The 17572-nt window shown below is 46.2% G+C and overlaps 1 protein-coding gene across 4 annotated transcripts; it reads left to right on the top strand.

Annotated features, from left to right (window-relative positions):
• The first annotated feature begins 8928 nt into the window (after positions 1–8928).
• On the top strand, positions 8929–17225 carry LETMD1 (LETM1 domain containing 1). Of its 4 annotated transcripts, none has more exons than XM_017861489.1 (7): positions 8929–9018; positions 9680–9831; positions 12716–12831; positions 14385–14467; positions 16441–16627; positions 16750–16851; positions 16956–17225. In XM_017861489.1, the coding sequence occupies exons 2-7, from the start codon at positions 9726–9728 to the stop codon at positions 17118–17120; spliced, it is 759 nt and encodes a 252-aa protein (XP_017716978.1). In that variant the 5' UTR covers positions 8929–9018; positions 9680–9725; the 3' UTR covers positions 17121–17225. The 4 variants fall into 4 exon arrangements, with proteins under 4 accessions (XP_017716978.1, XP_017716977.1, XP_017716979.1 ...); XM_017861488.1 differs by having other exon boundaries at positions 8946–9125; XM_017861490.1 differs by having other exon boundaries at positions 8988–9051.
• The last annotated feature ends 347 nt before the right edge of the window (positions 17226–17572 follow it).

The following is a 17572-nucleotide window of genomic DNA, read 5'->3' as shown; positions in this document are numbered from 1 at the left end:
GTTAGCCAGGATGGTCTCGATCTCCTGACCTCGTGATCCGCCCATCTCGGCCTCCCAAAGTGCTGGGATTACAGGCTTGAGCCACCGCGCCCACCCGGCCGGTTACAGTATTCTTTGTTATTATCCTTTTAAAACATTTTTAATACACAAAAAAGAAATAGGATTAAGTGGGTTTTTGGGAATTAGGTTTTACTCTTGCTCAGAGAGTATCATAAAACTGATTTAACCATTGGTTATTAAAACCTTTGGCTAGGGCTGGGCGCGGTGGCTCATGCCTATAATCCCTGCACTTTGGGAGGCCAAGGCAGGTGGCTCACCTGAGATCAGGAGTTCGAAACCAGCCTGACCAACATGATGAAACACCATCTCTATTAAAAATACAAAAAATTAGCTGGTTGTGGTGGTGGGCACCTGTAATCCCAGCTACTCAAGAGGCTGAGGCAGAAAAATTGCTTGAACCCAGAGGCCAGAAGTTGCAATGAGCCAAGATAGGATCACTGCACCCAGCCTAGGCAACAAGAGTGAAACTCTATGTCTCAAACAAAACAAAACAAAACAAACAAAAAAAACCCTTGGCAGGGTTGGGCGCAGCGGCTCACGCCTGTAATCCCAGTACTTTGGGAGGCCAAGGCAGGTGGATCGCTTGAGGCTAAGAGTTCAATACCAGCCTGGGCAACATGGCGAAACCCTGTTTCTACTAAAACAAAATTAGCCAGTCGGGCATGGTGGTACATGACCTGTAGTCCTAGCTACTTGGGAGGCTGAGGCACCAGAATCACTTGAACTCAGGAGGCGCAGGTTGCAGTGAGCTGATATTCAGACACTGCACTCCAGACTGAGCAACAGAGTGAGACGCTGTCTCAATAAAGAAATAAAACCCTTGGCTGGGTTCAGTGTGGTTCATACCTGTAATCCTGGCAATTTGGGAGACTGAGGCAGGAGGATTGCTTGAGGCCAGGAGTTTGAGATTGACCTGGGCAACATAGTGAGGCCCTGTCTCTACAGAAAAATTAAAACTAACTTAAAAGAAAATCCCTCTTTAAGGCTGGGCACAGTGGTTCACACCTGTAATCCTAGTCCTCTGGGAGGTCAAGGCGGAAGAATCCCTTGAGGCCAGGAGTTTAAGACCAGCCTGGGCAACATGGCAAGACCTCCTCTCTATAAACAGATTAAAATACAAACAAAAACTCTTTCATTCTGGTATTTTCCGCCCAGTCCCTTGCGAAGAATAACTGTTCTGAATAAACTTGTCAAATTTAGTGAATTAGTAACTAAAAGCGGCAAATCACTGCAGTTATTACCTCTGATACAAGAAACTTTACCTTTCCCTAAGGTTTCATTCTTCCATATCTTTGTACATATTGTTCCTTCTTTCTTCCTAGAAATGATAATCCCAGTGATACATGGGTTTGGGGGCTCCAATCTAGTGCCATTTATTCCCACTACTTGTCTCCCAAGCAATCTCCAATTGACTCTCCTTCAAATCTCAACCTACTTCAAATCTGACTTTTCTTCACCTGGAAGCACCACTACTACCACCACCATCAGAATGTATAAATATACAGCCGGGCACAGTGGTTCACACCTGTAATCCCAGCTACTCGAGAGGCTGAGGCAGGGAGAAGTGCTTGAACCCAGGAGGCAGAGGTTGCAGTGAGCCGAGATCACACCATTGCACTCCAGCCTGGGTGACAGAATGAGACTCTGTCTAAAAAAAAAAAGAATTTATGAATTTACTTCTCCCCTCAACTTTTTTTTTTTTTTTTTTTTCTGGAGGAGTGAAGTGGTGCAATCTCGGCTCACTATAATCTCCACCTCCTGGGTTCAAGCGATCCTCCCACCTCAGCCTCTAGGGTAGCTGGGATTATGGGCAAGCACCACCACGCCTGGCTAATATTTGTATTTTTGGTAGAGACGGGGTTTCACCATGTTGGTCAGGCTGGTCTCGAACTCCTGACCTCAAAAGATCTTCCCGCCTTGGACTCCCAAAGTGCTGAGATTACAGGTGTGAACTACTGCACTCAGCTCAGTTGCACATTTTAATATGTGAGGCAATGCCTTATGTATCCCAAGGAGAAGAACTAAAAGATAGTTTTTCTTCAACCTTATATGAAGTAGTCAGATGTCTACTTGAAACACCTACTTAGTGGAAAATGTAAGTCTAACATTATTTAGTAACACATTTTAAATCACATATAAAACATTTATTTAGAAAGGCTTTTTCAAATTTTAATTAATTCAAATCATCAATGTCATCATCATTCGAGCCACTTATTTTTTTTTTTGAGACGGAGTCTCGCTCTGTCACCCAGGCTGGAGTGCGGTGGCCGGATCTCAGCTCACTGCAAGCTCCGCCTCCCGGGTTTACGTCATTCTCCTGCCTCAGCCTCCCGAGTAGCTGGGACTACAGGTGCCCGCCACCTCACCCGGCTAGTTTTTTTTGTATTTTTTTTTTTAGTAGAGACGGGGTTTCACCGTATTAGCCAGGATGGTCTCGATCTTCTGACCTCGTGATCCGCCCGTCTCGGCTTCCCAAAGTGCTGGGATTACAGGCTTGAGCCACCGTGCCCGGCCCCCTCAAGCCACTTTTATTGTTAACTAGCCCAATTTGCAGAGCAAGACATCCTTCCATATACCTAAGTTGAGGACAGCTTTTTTTTTTTTTTAAGTTCATGCTATGTTTGTATGTTCTTGGCTTATACAATATAATTTCTGTTTGTTTGTTTGTTTTTGAGATGGAGTTTTGCTCTTGCCCAGGCTGGAGTGCAATGGCGCGATCTTGGCTCACTGCAACCTCCACCTCCCGGGTACAAGTGATTCTCCTGCCTCAGCCTCCCAAGTAGCTGGGATTACAGGCATGCACCAGCACACCTGGCTAATTTTGTATTTTTAGTAGAGACGGGGGTTTCTCCATGTTGGTCAGGCTGGTCCCGAACTCCTGACCTCAGGTGATCAACCCGCTTTAGCCTCCCAAAGTGCTGAGATTACAGGCGTGAGCCATCGCACCCAGTGTGTTGTTTTTTGGGTTTTATTGAAATGGATTCTGGGTCTGTCACTCAGGCTGGAGTGCAGTGGTGCGATCTCAGCTCACTGCAACCTCCGTCTCCTGGGTTAAAGCGATTCTCCTGCCTCAGCCTATCGAGTAGCCGGGATTACAGGTGCCCGCCACCTCACCCAGCTAATTTTTGTATTTTTAGTAGAGATGGGGTTTCACCATATTGGCCAGGCTGTCTCGATCCACCTGCCTTGGCTTTTCAAAGTGCTGGTATTACAGCATGATCCACTGTGCCTAACCCTTTCTGGGTTTTTGTTTTGTTGAGATGGACTCTTCCTCTGTCACCCAGTCTGGAGTATAGTGGTGTGATCTCGGCTCACTGCAACCTCAGCCTCCCGAGTAGCTGGAATTACAGGCATGTGCCACCATGTCCAGCTAATTTTTGTATTTTTGGTAGAGACGTGGTTTCACTATCTTGCCCAGGCTGGTCTTGAACTCCTGACCTAAAGTGCTCATCCTCCTCAGCCTCCCAAAGTGCGCTTGGCCATATTCATTTAATAAATATTTAATGAGCCCCCCTTGTGTGCCAGGGACTGGAATACAGTGAGGTTAGACTCCTGTGGGGTAGCCATGAAATGTATAATGACACAGTTAATTAATTATGATCATGTTAAGTACAATGAAAAATAAATATAGCTAGCTACAAAGTGAGTAACAGGAACCTCAGTCTGTGGGGTTAAGAGTTTCCTGTAACAGAGCTGTTTATATACAGTGCAGCACTAAATCATATGCCCAGCCTGCCTGGGTTCAAATTCTGACTCAATCTTGAGCAGATTATTGAACCTCACTTTCCTCATGTGTAAAGTGGAGACAGGTCTGGCTTAGTGCCTCACACCTATGTGAACCCAAAGTATCTGAGACAGGTCTCAATCAATTTAGAAAGTTTATTTTGCCAAGGTTAAGGACATGCCTGTGACACAGCCTCAGGAGGTCCTGATGACATGTGCCCAAGGTGGTTGTGGCACAGCTTGGTTTTCTTTTCTTTTTTTTTTTTTTTGAGACGGAGTTTCGCTCTTGTTACCCAGGCTGGAGTGCAATGGTGTGATCTCAGCTCACTGCAACCTCCACCTCCTGGGTTCAAGCAATTTTCCTGTCTCAGCCTCCTGAGTAGCTGGGATTACAGGCGCATGTCACCGTGCCCAGCTAATTTTTATAATTTTTTCTTTTCTTTTTGAGATGGAGTTCCACTCTTGTTGCCCAGGCTGGAGTGCAGTGGCGCAATCTCAGCTCATTACAACCTCCGCCTCCTGGGTTCAAGCGATTCTCCTGCCTCAGCCTCCTGAGTAGCTGGGATTACAGGCATGTGCCACCAAGCCTGGCTAATTTTGTATTTTTAGTAGAGATGGGGTTTCTCCATGTTGGTCAGGCTGGTCTTGAACTCCTGACCTGAGGTGAGTCACCTGCCTTGGCCTCCCAAAGTGCTGGGATTACAGGCGTGGGCTACTGCCCCCGGCCTAAGTTTTGTATTTTTAGTAGAGATGGGGTTTCATCATATTGGTCAGGCTGGTCTCAAACTCCTGACCTCAGGTGATTCACCTGTCTCAGCCTCCCAAAGTGCTGGGATCACAGGTGTGAGCCACCGTGCCTGGCCCACAGCTTATTTTTTGTTGTTGTTGTCTGTTTCGTTTTTTGAGACACAGTCTCGCTCTGTTGCCCAGGCCGGAGTGTGGTGGTGCAATCTCGGCTCACTGCAACTTCCTCCTCCCAGGATGAAGTGATTCTCCTGCCTCAGCCTCCTGAGTAGCTGGGATTACAGGCACGTGCTGCCACGCATGGCTAATTTTTTCATATTTTTAGTAGAGATGGGGTTTCACCACGTTGGCCAGGATACTCTTGATCTCCTGACCTCGTGATTCGGCCGCCTCAGCCTCCCAAAGTGCTGGGATTATAGGTGTGAGCCAGGGCACCCAGCCAGAAACCTGAAAGGTTTGTTTTTTTTGTTTTTTGTTTTTTTTTTTGAGACGGAGTCTCGCTCTATTGGCAGGTTGGAGTGCAGTGGCATGATCTCGGCTCACTGCAACCTCCGCATCCCGGATTCAAGTGATTCTCCTGCCTCAGGCTCCCGAGTAGCTGGGACTACAGGTGTGTGCCATCACGCCCAGCTAATTTTTGTATTTTCAGTACAGACGGGGTTTCAGGATGTTGGCCAGGATGGTCTCGATCTCTTGACCTCGTGATCCGCCTGCCTCGGCCGCCCAAAGTGCTGGGATTACAGGGGTGAGCCACCGCGCCTGGCCACCTGAAAGGTTTTATAAAGAGAAATGACAAGCTTAGATTTGCAATTTTAAAAGCTCTCTCTGGCTACATACAACATGGAGAACTGGTTGGAGGGAAGACAAAACACATGGCAGGGAAACCAGTAAAGAGGCTGCTGTAGAAGTCGGGACCACAGGCTTGCAGCTTAGCCTAGGGTGGCAGCAGAGAAGACAGAAGGAAGCTGGCTGATTGAAGAACAGCTAGAAGGTAGAACCAACAAGACGCATGTATGTGTGTGTGTGTGTGCGCGCATATGTGTGCACACATGTGTGTACAGGGGCAAAGGGGGAAGAGGACTAAACACTAAATAAACATCTCAGGAAAGGGCTGGGTGCAGTGGCTCACGTCTGTAATCCCAGCACTTTAGGAGATCAAGGCAGGTGAATTGCTTGAGTCCAGGAGTTCAAGATCAGCCTGGCTAACATGGCAAATCTCTATCTCTACTAAAAATACAAAAATTAGCTGGGCGTGGTGGCATGCGCCTGTATCCCAGCTCCTTGGGAGGCTGAGTTGAGAGGACCACCTAAGCCCAGGAGATCAAGGCTGCAGTGAGCCATGATGGGGCCACTGTACTCCAGCCTGGGCGACACAGCAAGACCCTGAGAAAGAAGAAAGAAAAGAAAGAAAGAAAAAGACAGGGAGGGAGGGAGGGAGGAAGAAGGAAGGGAGGGAGGAAGGAAGTGGGAGAGGAAAAGAAAGCAGGGAGGGAGGGAGGAAGGAAGGAAGGAAGGAAGGAAAAGGGGAAGAAGAGAGCAAAAAAAGGGATGGAGGAAGAAAGAGAGGAAGGAAGAAAGGGAGACATGGAGGAAGGAAGANGGAGGGAGGGAGGGAGGGAGGGAAGGAAGGAAGTTAGTTAGTTAGAGGAATGACCTGTGTTCCTGCCACATTCTTTCATTGCATGAAATGCCCTCCCCTCTACTCCATCCTTTCAGACAGTTCTTTCCTATTTTATCCACAAAACTCTGATTTTGTCTCTTTCCAAGACAGTTTCAGAATTTTAGAGCTGAACATTCTTGAGTAGTTGACATGACTCAGTAGCTACCTGAAGATGGCTGGGCACGGTGGCTCACACCTGTAATTCCAGCACTTTGCGAGGCTGAGGTGGGCAGATCACCTGAGGTCAGGAGTTTGAGACCAGCCTGGCCAACATGGTGAAACCCCGTCTCTACTAAGAATACAAAAATTGGGCTGGACGTGGTGGCTCATACCTGTAATCCTAGCACTTTGGGAGGCCGAGGCAGGTGGATCACAAGGTCAGGAGATCAAGACCATCCTGGCTAACATGGTGAAACCCCATTTCTACTAAAAATACAAAAAATTAGCCAGGCATGGTGGCAGGCACCTGTAGTCCCAGCTACTCCAGAGACTGAGGCAGGAGAATGGCGTGAACCCGGGAGGTGGAGGTTGCAGTGAGCCAAGATCACGCCACTGCACTTCAGCCTGGGCAACAGAGCAAGACTTCATCTCAAAAAAAAAAAAAAAAAAAAAAATACAAAAGTTGTCTGGGCATGGTGGCGGGTGCCTGTAAACCCAGCTACTTGGGAGGCTGAGGCAGAAGAACCACTTGAATCCGGGAGATGGAGGTTGCAGTGAGCTGAAACTGAGACTCTGTACTCGAGCCTGGGCGACAAAATGAGACTCTGTTTCAAAACAAACAAACAAAAAAAAACACTACCTGAATATGGAGACCATGTCCTAGTTAATTAGTTAACTTTTTTTGGGGGGGACAGTCTCACTCTGTCGCCCAGGCTGGAGTAGAGTGGTATGATCTTGGCTCACTTCAACCTCCACCTCCCAGGTTAAAGCGATTCTCCTGCCTCAGCCTCCCAAATAGCTGGGATTACAGGCGCCCACCACCACACCCGGCTAATTTTTGTATTCTTAGTAGAGACGAGGTTTCACCATGTTGCCCAGGCTGGTCTTGAACTCCTGACCTCGGGTGATCCACCAGCTTCGGCCTCCCAAAGTGCTGGGATTGCAGGCGTGAGCCACGGCTGTAACAGATAGAAAGATAGTCAACTTTCTATCCCGTCCACCCCATCTACCCAACACTTGTGAAGATTCAGGACCATCTTTTAAAACTTTTCCTCTGACTGCACAAGTGGTACAGTCATTAATAACCTGTGCTAATATAAAGCTCTGTGACCCATAAAGCAGTATACATATGTGGGAACTTTCACAGCTGCATTATCTTTGGATCCTCACAGAAGTCTTACAAAATAGGTACTATTATAAGGGAAATAAACTCAGAGCCAAAGTGACATATCCAAGGTAACATTCACTAAAACAAATGTCAATGCCAAGATTGAACCTATAACCAGGGAACACACATGGGATGCTCTACCACCTTCCATAAAAATAAATATTCATATATATCCAGGAGGACTGTTAACTCTTGGAGGCAGTTACGTACCACTTCTGGGAATCCTTCCTAGTTTCAAGTATTAATTTAGTCAAACATGTTTACTGAGCACCTACTATGTGCTAAGTATGGCACCTAGTGTTGGAGGTGCAGCAAGGAACAAGGCAGAGACGATATCCTCATTCTAGTTCAGGGAGCTGTCAAACAAGGACACAAATATATAAACACTGTAAGTGATAGATGCTATAAAGAAAATACAAGGCCGGGTGCAGTGGCTCACGCCTGTAATCCCGTTACTTTGGGAACCCAAGGTTGGCGGATCACTTGAGGTCAGGAGTTCAAGCCCAGCCTGACCAACATAGTAAGACCCCGTCTCTACTAGAAATACAAAAATTAGCCATGCGTGGTGCCACGCGCCTGTAATCCCAGATACACGGGAGGCTGAGGTGGGAGAATCGCTTCAACTCGGGAGGCGGAGGCTGCAGTGAGCCGAGATCGCGCCACTGCACTCCAGCCTGGGCAACAGAGCAAAACTCCGTCTCAAAAACACAAAACGAAACAAAAAAGAGTAACATGAGAATAAGTGTGAAACTTGTCCTTTTTGCCGGCACTATGTCAGATTGGGTGATCACAGAAATCCTCTGAGAAAAGTAACATTTAAGTTGAGACAGAGCTTGGTCTTCGGTAGGTGCTTAACGAAAACCATTTTCCCACAAACTTAGTTCTGGAAACGACAAATAAAGGAAAAAGTGTACTTAGTCCGCACAGGGGCCGCTCCCAGGCCTCCAACCTTCGCCACCAGACTGTGACTGGAAAGTGGACAGTTCCGGCCTATCCACGCCGCCACCATTAGAGCATGCCGCGGGTCCTCCAAGCCACCAGGAGGCGCCATAGCCTAGGCACTGGGAAACTGAAATCTGGTACCTAACAGTCGAGGCACAGACGCCCCGGGTCTAGGCAGAAGACAAGGGCGGCGCTGGGAAGCCCTGAGGCCCTAGGGAATCGTGGAGGGTCACTGGGCCCTTGAAGGAGAGGGTATCCTCCGTATCCTCCGCATCGCAAACCCACACCAGTGGCATAAGAACTCTCTCCCTCTGGGACACCCTGTTTCCGGCGCCTTTAAACCGGGAAGTACTGCTGTGTCCAATCCTGACCCTCCTTCCGCACTTAGTCTTTGAGTACTTCCCTTTCCTGGCTTGTGCTGAAGCCAAGCAGGCTATGACTACCAATCAGCGCTCAGAAAAGACGCATGCGTCTTTGAACGAATGCGGCGTACAGTTAACTTTGACCCAAAGACAACCTCTTCTCTCTCGCCTCTCTTGCTGTGAAGATGGCGCTCTCCAGGGTGTGCTGGGCTCGGTCGGCTGTGTGGGGCTCGGTAGTCACCCCTGGACATTTTTTCACCCGGAGGCTGCAACTTGGTCGCTCTGGCCTGGCTTGGGGGGCCCCTCGGTGAGGGTCCTGTAGCAAGAAAAGCATTTTTGACGTTCAGGTTCTTTCAGTGTCTCAACCTTGCTTGCATTCTGTCTCTCAATTCTCAGAGTTCCACGCCTTGGCCCTGGAATTTTTATTCTTCTGCTCAGGATTCAAACTCCAACCCCCACTAGTGACCTGGCTTCCTGACCCTCTCTACTCTCAGTGCCCCATATTGTCTGCTCTCCTCGCGTGTTCTGAGCTCATCTTTCAGCCTCACTTTTTCGGCTCAGGTTTTACCGCTACTATCTTGATTCCACCTCTCTCTGACTTAGCCTGCAGTTCAAATTGTCCCACAGGCATTGCATTCTCTCCAGAGTCATGCCCTGAGTTCCTTTCCTGCCTGGCCTTTGCCTGATTTGTGTTTCACAGTCTGAATGCCTATCTTTTCTTGACCCCAAGACCTTCCTTGGATTTCAGAAGTGTTAAGCTTGGGATACATTCTCCGAGACTCCTGCTTTACATTAGGGACTCAAGGCGTGAGGGAGCTTCTAGGACTGGTTCCCAGATAGTCTCTTTGATCTTCCTTGTAGGTCTTCAAAGCTTCACCTTTCTCCAAAGGCAGATGTGAAGAACTTGATGTCTTACGTGGTAACCAAGACAAAAGCGATTAATGGGAAATACCATCGTTTCTTGGGTCGTCATTTCCCCCGCTTCTATGTCCTGTACACAATCTTCATGAAAGGTAAAAATGAAACTACATAGAAATTCCTGAATCAGCTCTTGGGCAGGGTCAAAGAGTTAGCATAAATAAGATCATTTGCAGGTTCTGCTATGGGGATGTGAGCCGAGATATCTTATATTTCATAAATGACTGCGCCTTAAGCTAATTCTTATAAATTAGCACTTCTTGAAAATGTTTCTAGAAAGATGTTATGAGAAACAACTTATGACAGCAACATGAGGGAGGGAGAACATAGGTATGTTCTTGTACTTTCTTAACCACACACCTGGCTATAGTAAAAAATTTTTGTCCTGCACAGGGCAGGGATCTGTGGCTGTACAGACCTGCCCTGTGATTTATCAGTTGACTTACCCATAGGAAAATGAGGTCTAACCCTTGTTACGAATCTATATTAGGTAGTATGTTGTAGTGGCAGTAGCACTTCATAATACTTGGTTTCTAAATGTTTTGGTTCAAATCAGAGATCCTTAGTTACTAGGAGATGATATGTATCGTGTCAAGTGTCTACTCTGGAGCCAGATTGCCTGATTCAAATCCCCGTTCATCACTGTGTGATTGGACTAATTAATTAATCTCTCCTCGGTTTTCTTATGTGTAAAATGGGAGTCATGGAACCTACCTATTTATCACATGGTTGTGATGATTTTAAAAATTGATACATGTAAAGTATGTAGAATAGGTCCTGATCCCTAGTAAGTGCCAAATAAATGTTAGGTTATTTTCATCTAAATGTTAGGTATCAATATTATAGGTTGGTGCAAAATAATTGAGGCTTTTGTCTTTCAGTGGCAAAAAACACAATTGCTTTTGCACCAAACCTATAGTATGCTCTATGCTTTTATCATAACACTATAATAAACTACATTGCCAAATCTGAACATTATCATAATTACTACTAGCTTCATGGACTTGAAAAATTACTTATCCTTAATCTGTAAAGTAGAGATAAAATTGGCTGCTTTTCTGTTCTTGTGTAGATAAATAGGATCAAATGAGAAAAGGGATGAAAGCATTTGTGTTTGTTTTAAACCTTTTATTATTATTATTATTTTTTTTTTTTTGAGAGTCTCACCGTGTCACCCAGGCTGGAGTGCAATGGCACGATCTCAGTTCACTGCAACCTTGCCTCCCAGGTTCAAGCAATTCTCCTGCTTCAGCCTCCCAAGTAGCTGGGAATACAGGCACCTGCCACCACACCTGGCTAATTTTTGTATTTTTAGTAGAGACGGGGTTTCATCATATTGGCCAGGCTGGTCTCAAACTCCTGACTGCGTGATCCGCCTGCCTTGGCCTCCTGAAGTGCTGGGATTACAGGCGTGAGCCACCGCGCCCAGCCAACTATTATGGAAATTTTTAAACATACACAAAGGTAGAGAGAATAGTGTAACGAACTTCCATGTATTCACCTCACTTCATTATCATAACTCATGGCTGCTAATCTTCGTTTATATACTTGCCTTATGTATTATTTTGAGGACAATCGATACATCATATAATGACATGTAAATCATTGATAAATTTGAAAGCTTTTAAAAAATAGATGCAAGAGGCCGGGCGCGGTGGCTCATGCCTGTAATCCCAGCACGTTGGGAGGCCGAGGCGGGCAGATCACCTGAGGTCGGGAGTTTGAGACCAGCCTGACCAACGTGGAGAAACCCTGTCTCTACTAAAAATACAAAATTAGCCGGGCGTGGTGGCACATGCCTGTAATCCCAGCTATTAGGGAGGCTGAGGCAGGAGAATCACTTGAACCCAGGAGGCAGAGGTTGCCGTGAACCGAGATCGTGCCATTGCACTCCAGCCTGGGCAACAAGAGCGAAACTTCGTCTCAAAGAAAAAAAAATTGATGCAAGAATTTTCATAGAATGAAGATTTAAAATGTAATCATAAAAATGTATTGAACTAAACTACTTTTAAAAGTGTTCCAGGCCGGGCACGGTGGCTCACGCCTGTAATCCCAGCACTTTGGGAGGCCAAGGCAGGCAGATCATGAGGTCAGGAGTTTGAGACCATCCTGGCCAACATGGTGAAACCCTGTCTCTACTAAAAATACAAAAATTAGCCAGGTATGGTGACGGGCACCTATAATCCCTGCTACTCGGGAGACAGAGGCAGGAGAATTACTTGAACTCAGGAGGTGGAGGTTGCAGTGAGCCGAGATTGCACCACTGTACTCCAGCCTGGGCGACAGAGCAAGACTCCATCTCAAAAAAAAAAAAAAAAGCTGTTCCAGGCCGGGCGCAGTGACTCACACCTGTAATCCCTGCACTTTGGGAGGCCAAGGTAGGTGGATTGCTTGAGGTCAGGAGTTCGAGACCAGCCTGTCCACATGGTGAAACACCATCTCTACTAAAAATGCAAAAATTAGCCAGGTGTGGTGGCACACACCTGTAATCCCAACTACTTGGGAAGCTGAGGCAAGAGAATTGCATAAACCTGGGAGGTGGAGGTTGCAGTGAGCCAAAATCGCACCACTGCACTCCAGCCTGGGCAACAGAGTGAGATTCCATCTCAAAAAAAAGAAGAAAAAAAAGGTTCCAGAAAGGTGGCTGGGGAATACGTAGGGTTAATTTAGCAAGACCTTTTGAAGTTAGGGAGCTTGATTTTTCAAAAGGAGTGACCAATGAAACAGAAGAGGGAGACCATCCCATAGCAGATTATAGAAGCCAAACTTAGCTAGAAGAGAGGCGATGTGCTAGGGGAGAAAAGGTTGAGAAAAGAGATTCGGGTTGACCTCAAGAGTTTCAAGTTATCTAGTTTAAAGCTTTGAGTATTGTTGGAAGGGGCGAGAGTGTTTGCATGTGATTGAACATGGACTAGGAAGCTGTGGTTAAGATTTAACCTGGGATAACATCATACTCTGTCCTCTGCTTTAATGAGGCAGGATTGCAGATGTTATGGGCTGATGCCAAAAAGGCTAGAAGAATAAAGACAAATATGTGGAAGCACAATATAAAGTTTCATCAACTTCCATACCGGGAGATGGAGCATTTGAGACAGGTATGGGCCAGGGGCAGATACCCAGAAGGTCATGGTGAGGTAATTATATTTAATCAAGATCTCAAGGTTTTTTCTTTCATTTGTTGTTCACCACTGATCAAGCTTTTACCCTTTGCCATGAGAACAAAATATTGAACTGAATGAGGTATCAGATCATTTGTAAGAATTGGGTTCATCCAGAGTTGTAGCCCTCCATAGCAAGAGCTCCACAGAATTTCTGGCACACTTTCTGAATGAAAGTTGTAAACACTAAAATCTAATTAGTTTCTGAACATAAAAAAGTCTGCAAGGGGGCCAGGTGCGGTGGCTAACGCCTGTAATCCCAGCACTTTGGGAGGCTGAGGCGGGCAGATCACGAGGTCGGGAGTTCAAGACCAGCCTGGCCAACATGGTGAAACCCCGTCTCTACTAAAAGTACAAAAATTAGCTGGGTGTGGTGGCAGGCACCTGTAATCCCAGCTACTCTGGAGGCTGAGGCAGGAGAATTGTTTGAACCTTGAAGGCGGAGATTGCAGTGAGCCAAGATCACGCCATTGCACTCCAGCCTGGGCGACAGGGCAAGACTCTGTCTCAAAAAAAAAAAAAAAGTCCTCAAGGGCAGTCAGGCATGGTGGCTCATGCCTGTAATCACAGCATTTTGAGAGACTGAGGTGGGCAGATCACCTGAGGTCAGGAGTTTGAGACCAGCCTGGCCAACATGGTGAAACCCCGTCTGTACTAAAAATACAAAAATTAGCTGGTCATGGTGGCGGGCGTCTGTAGGCCCAGCAACTCAGGAGGCTGAGGCAGAAGAATTGCTTGAACCTGGGAGGCAGAGGTTGCAGTGAGCAGAGATCGCGCCACTGTACTCCAGCCTGGGTGATAAGAGCAAAACTTCATCTCAAAAAAAAAAAAAAAAAAAGGTCTGCAAGGATCCAAAGGGCAGCATGAAAGTAGTATTTGGTGGTGACTTGATGGGTCATTTTGAAGCTGAGAGTAAAAATCTAGGACCCATTCCGCAGATCAGGAAGAGTTCACTGAAGGATTTGGTTTAATGTCAGGCTCTGTACTAGACATTATTTGGGATACAAAAATAGATAAGTCAGAGGTTTTGTCCTCAAGGAACTAACTATCCAGAAGTAAATAGAAATAAAGTTGGGGACCACATGCAGTGACTCGTGCCTGTCATCCTAGCACTTTGGGAGGCCAAGGCGGACAGATCGCTGGAGGTCAGGAGATTGATACCAACTTGTCCAACGTGGTGAAATGCTGTCTCGACTAAAAATACAAAAGTTAGCCTGGGGTGGTGCTCATGCCTATAATCCCAGCTACTCGGCTGACTGAGACAGGAGGATCACTTGAACCCAGGAGGCAGAGGTTGCAGTGAGCTGGGATCACACCACTGCCCTCCAGCCTGGGTGACAGAGCAAGACTCCGTCTCAAAAGAAAAGAAATAAATTTGGTCCTTTTTCTGGGCTGTAATAGAAGTTTACTGTACAGTGGGGTGGAGGGATTGTCTATTGTATTAACAACTTATTTGGGTTAAAACTGCATCTGTGTTTATTTCTGCTTAGTTCCGCCAAGACGTCACCAAGTGTCTTTTCCTAGGTATTATTTCCATTCCACCTTTTGCCAACTACCTGGTCTTCTTGCTAATGTGAGTACAGACTTCCATCTCCCCAACATCTTGAAGATGTATCAATTTTTTAAAATTAATAATTACTTTAAACAGAACTTTTCATTACAGAAGCTAGGTAGAGGTTATCAAACTTCTGCTCCAATCTTCTCATTATTCCAAGGTTCATAAAAGCCACTTAGAAAGGCCTTGGTTACTGGAACACATCACATCTAGAAGTGTAGGTGGCCTAGACTCTCCCTATCTCTTAGCTGCCCTGAGTCATGTGAAATAAGATAGTGACCTTCTCCATCATCCCTAGAGGCAACAACTCAATCCCCGAGAGAGAGCACTTTTAGACTAATTTCTTTAGGAAAAAAAGTATATTTTGTATTCTGATAACATATTTTTATTACTTCATATCCAAAAATGACATTTCTAAACTGTGATCTTGCATGTCATTCATTATCTATTGCTGTATAACAAATAACCTCAAAGCTTAATAGCATAAAACAATAGTATAAATCATTTTCATGATTTTGTACGTCCAGAATTAGGGCAGTGCTCAGGTGGCCGGTTGATTCTCTCTTCTCTGTAGGGTTGACAGAGGTCCCTTAGTGATATTTAGTTGCTGAATGGACTAGTCTGGAAGGTCCAAGATCACTCTTATGTCTGGTGCCCTGGCAGGGATGGCTGCATTAGCCAGTTCTGGTTGAACTGTCAACCAAAGTGCCCAGATGTGGCTTCTTCAGTATGGCAGTCTCAGGATAGTGGGACTTCTAACTTGGGAGCTCAGGGCTCCAAGAGTGAGGGGTGCTAGTCAGTAAGAATCTATATGACTTTTATAACCTTGTCTTGAAGGTCACATAGACTCACTGCTGCTCTGTCCTATTGATTGAATCAGTCACCTAGAATGAAAAAAGGGGAGGATGTAGACCTCAGCTCTCCATAAGATGAGTGCCAGAGAAATTGAGATCATGTTTTAAAACCACCAAACATGTAGATAAATGAATTAAAAAACAAATCGTGGCCAAGTGCACGCCTGTAATCCCAGTACTTTGGGAGGCTGAGGCGAGCAGATAATGAGGTCAGGAGATTGAGACCTTCCTGGCTAACACAGTGAAACCCCGTCTCTACTAAAAATACAAAATATTAGCTGGGCGTGGTGGCACATGCTTGTAATCCCAGCTACTCGGGAGGCTGAGGCAGTAGAATCGCTTGAACCCAGGAGGCAGAGGTTGCAGTGAGCCGAGATTGCACCACTGCAGTCCAGCTTGGGTGACAGAGCGAGACTGTCTCAAAACAACAACAACAGATCGATTGCCTTTTACATACTGTGTCCACATAAGGACTGTGCTATAGTTAGATTGTCAACATCACGTATAGTGTCCAGGTCAGTCTGCAACTCTGTCCAAAGTATGCTCTTCACATGTGTTAGTTCAAAAGGAGTCATTATGTCTGATTGCTGCATGGCAGGCTATTCTGCTAGTCCTTCCTTTCACATCACATTTCAGTAATGTTGCTTGAAATTGTGCTTCATTGTATCTTATAAACTTTGGTCTGAGAATCACTTAAGAAAAGAACTGACTGTGGTGGCTCTCACCAGTAATCCCGGCATTTTGGGAGACTGAGGCAGGAAGATTGCTTGAGGCTAGGAGTTCGAGACCACCCTGGGCAATATAGCAAGACCTCATCTCTGCAAAAAAACTAGGAACTTAGTCGGGCATGGTGGCCTGTGCCTGTGGTCCCAGCTACTCAGTAGGCTGTGGTGGGACGATTGCTTGAGCCTAGGAGGTTGAGTCTGCAGTGAGCTGTGATCATGCCACTGCACTCTAGCCTGGGTGACAGGGAACCCTGTCTCTTAAAAAAAAAAAATTAAAAAAGAAAACACTGAGGTAGGGAAAGAATGTCTTCATCTCTTTTTCCTAGTATTCATGTCTACCAAATGCTTTCTTTGGCTTCCTCTGAAAGAAGCCAGTTTCAGCAAGTGAGTTTGTGATTCTTTCTCCTTTCAGGTACCTGTTTCCCAGGCAACTACTGATCAGGCATTTCTGGACCCCAAAACAACAAACTGATTTCTTAGATATCTATCATGCTTTCCGGAAGCAATCCCACCCAGAAATTATTAGTTATTTAGAAAAGGTCATCCCTCTCATTTCTGATGCAGGACTCCAGTGGCATCTGACAGATCTGTGCACCAAGGTATTCCTGCAGTTAACCCTTCCTACAAATGTGGAATCTTGTTAGATTCAGTGTGCACTAAAACTAGGTGAGGGGGTAGTTAGGACTTTCCTAACATCTACCAATCTCTTACCTCTTCCAAGATACAGCGTGGTACCCACCCAGCAATACATGATATCTTGGCTTTGAGAGAGTGTTTCTCTAACCATCCTCTGGGCGTGAACCAACTCCAGGCTTTGCACGTGGTGAGCACTTTGAGGGCTTCTCTTTTCCATAGCATCACCATGTTTCAGATGTTTGCTTGAGCTCATACTATTTGCCTTTCCCCTCCTATGTGGTTGTGTTACAGAAAGCCTTGAGCCGGGCCATGCTTCTCACATCTTACCTGCCTCCTCCCTTGTTGAGACATCGTTTGAAGACTCGTACAACTGTGATTCACCAACTGGACAAGGCTTTGGCAAAGCTGGGGATTGGCCAGCTGACTGCTCAGGAAGTAAAATCGGTAAGAGCTTGATTGCAACATCAACCCTCAACCCTTGGTGTGCTTTCGAGCCTACAGCAGGCCAGAGATTTACAGGGGCTCCTTGTCTTGTTTGTTACGTGGAACCCAACTTCTTTTTTTTTTTTTTTTTGAGACGGAGTCTTGCTCTGTCGCCCGGGCTGGGGCAGGGCCGGGTCTCAGCTCACTGCAAGCTCCGCCTCCTGGGTTCACGCCATTCTCCTGCCTCAGCCTCCCGAGTAGCTGGGACTACAGGCGCCCACTACCTCGCCCGGCTAGTTTTTTGTATTTTAGTAGAGACGGGGTTTCACCATGTTAGCCAGGATGGTCTCGATCTCCTGACCTCGTGATCCGCCCGTCTCGGCCTCCCAAAGTGCTGGGATTATAGGCTTGAGCCACCGCGCCCGGCCGGAACCCAACTTCTTATTCTCTCACTTCATTTATCTATTTGTGATTTATTTTATTTA

This window comes from Rhinopithecus bieti, unplaced genomic scaffold, assembly GCF_001698545.2.
Source record: "Rhinopithecus bieti isolate Rb0 unplaced genomic scaffold, ASM169854v2 scaffold_56806, whole genome shotgun sequence".
Lineage (NCBI taxonomy): Eukaryota > Metazoa > Chordata > Mammalia > Primates > Cercopithecidae > Rhinopithecus > Rhinopithecus bieti.
Note: the sequence above shows the minus strand (reverse complement) of the source record. Positions and strands in the feature narration are given on the sequence as shown.

What these genes read in the sequence shown, in the direction of transcription:
- LETMD1 (XM_017861488.1), top strand. Translation starts at nt 9,004, where the DNA reads ATGGCGCTCTCCAGGGTGTGCTGGGCTCGGTCGGCTGTGTGGGGCTCG. An exon ending in GTACACAATCTTCATGAAAG is followed by an intron (nt 9,832 to 12,715) that starts GTAAAAATGAAA and finishes TTAATGAGGCAG; the next exon opens with GATTGCAGATGTTATGGGCT. An exon ending in TACCTGGTCTTCTTGCTAAT is followed by an intron (nt 14,468 to 16,440) that starts GTGAGTACAGAC and finishes TTCTCCTTTCAG; the next exon opens with GTACCTGTTTCCCAGGCAAC.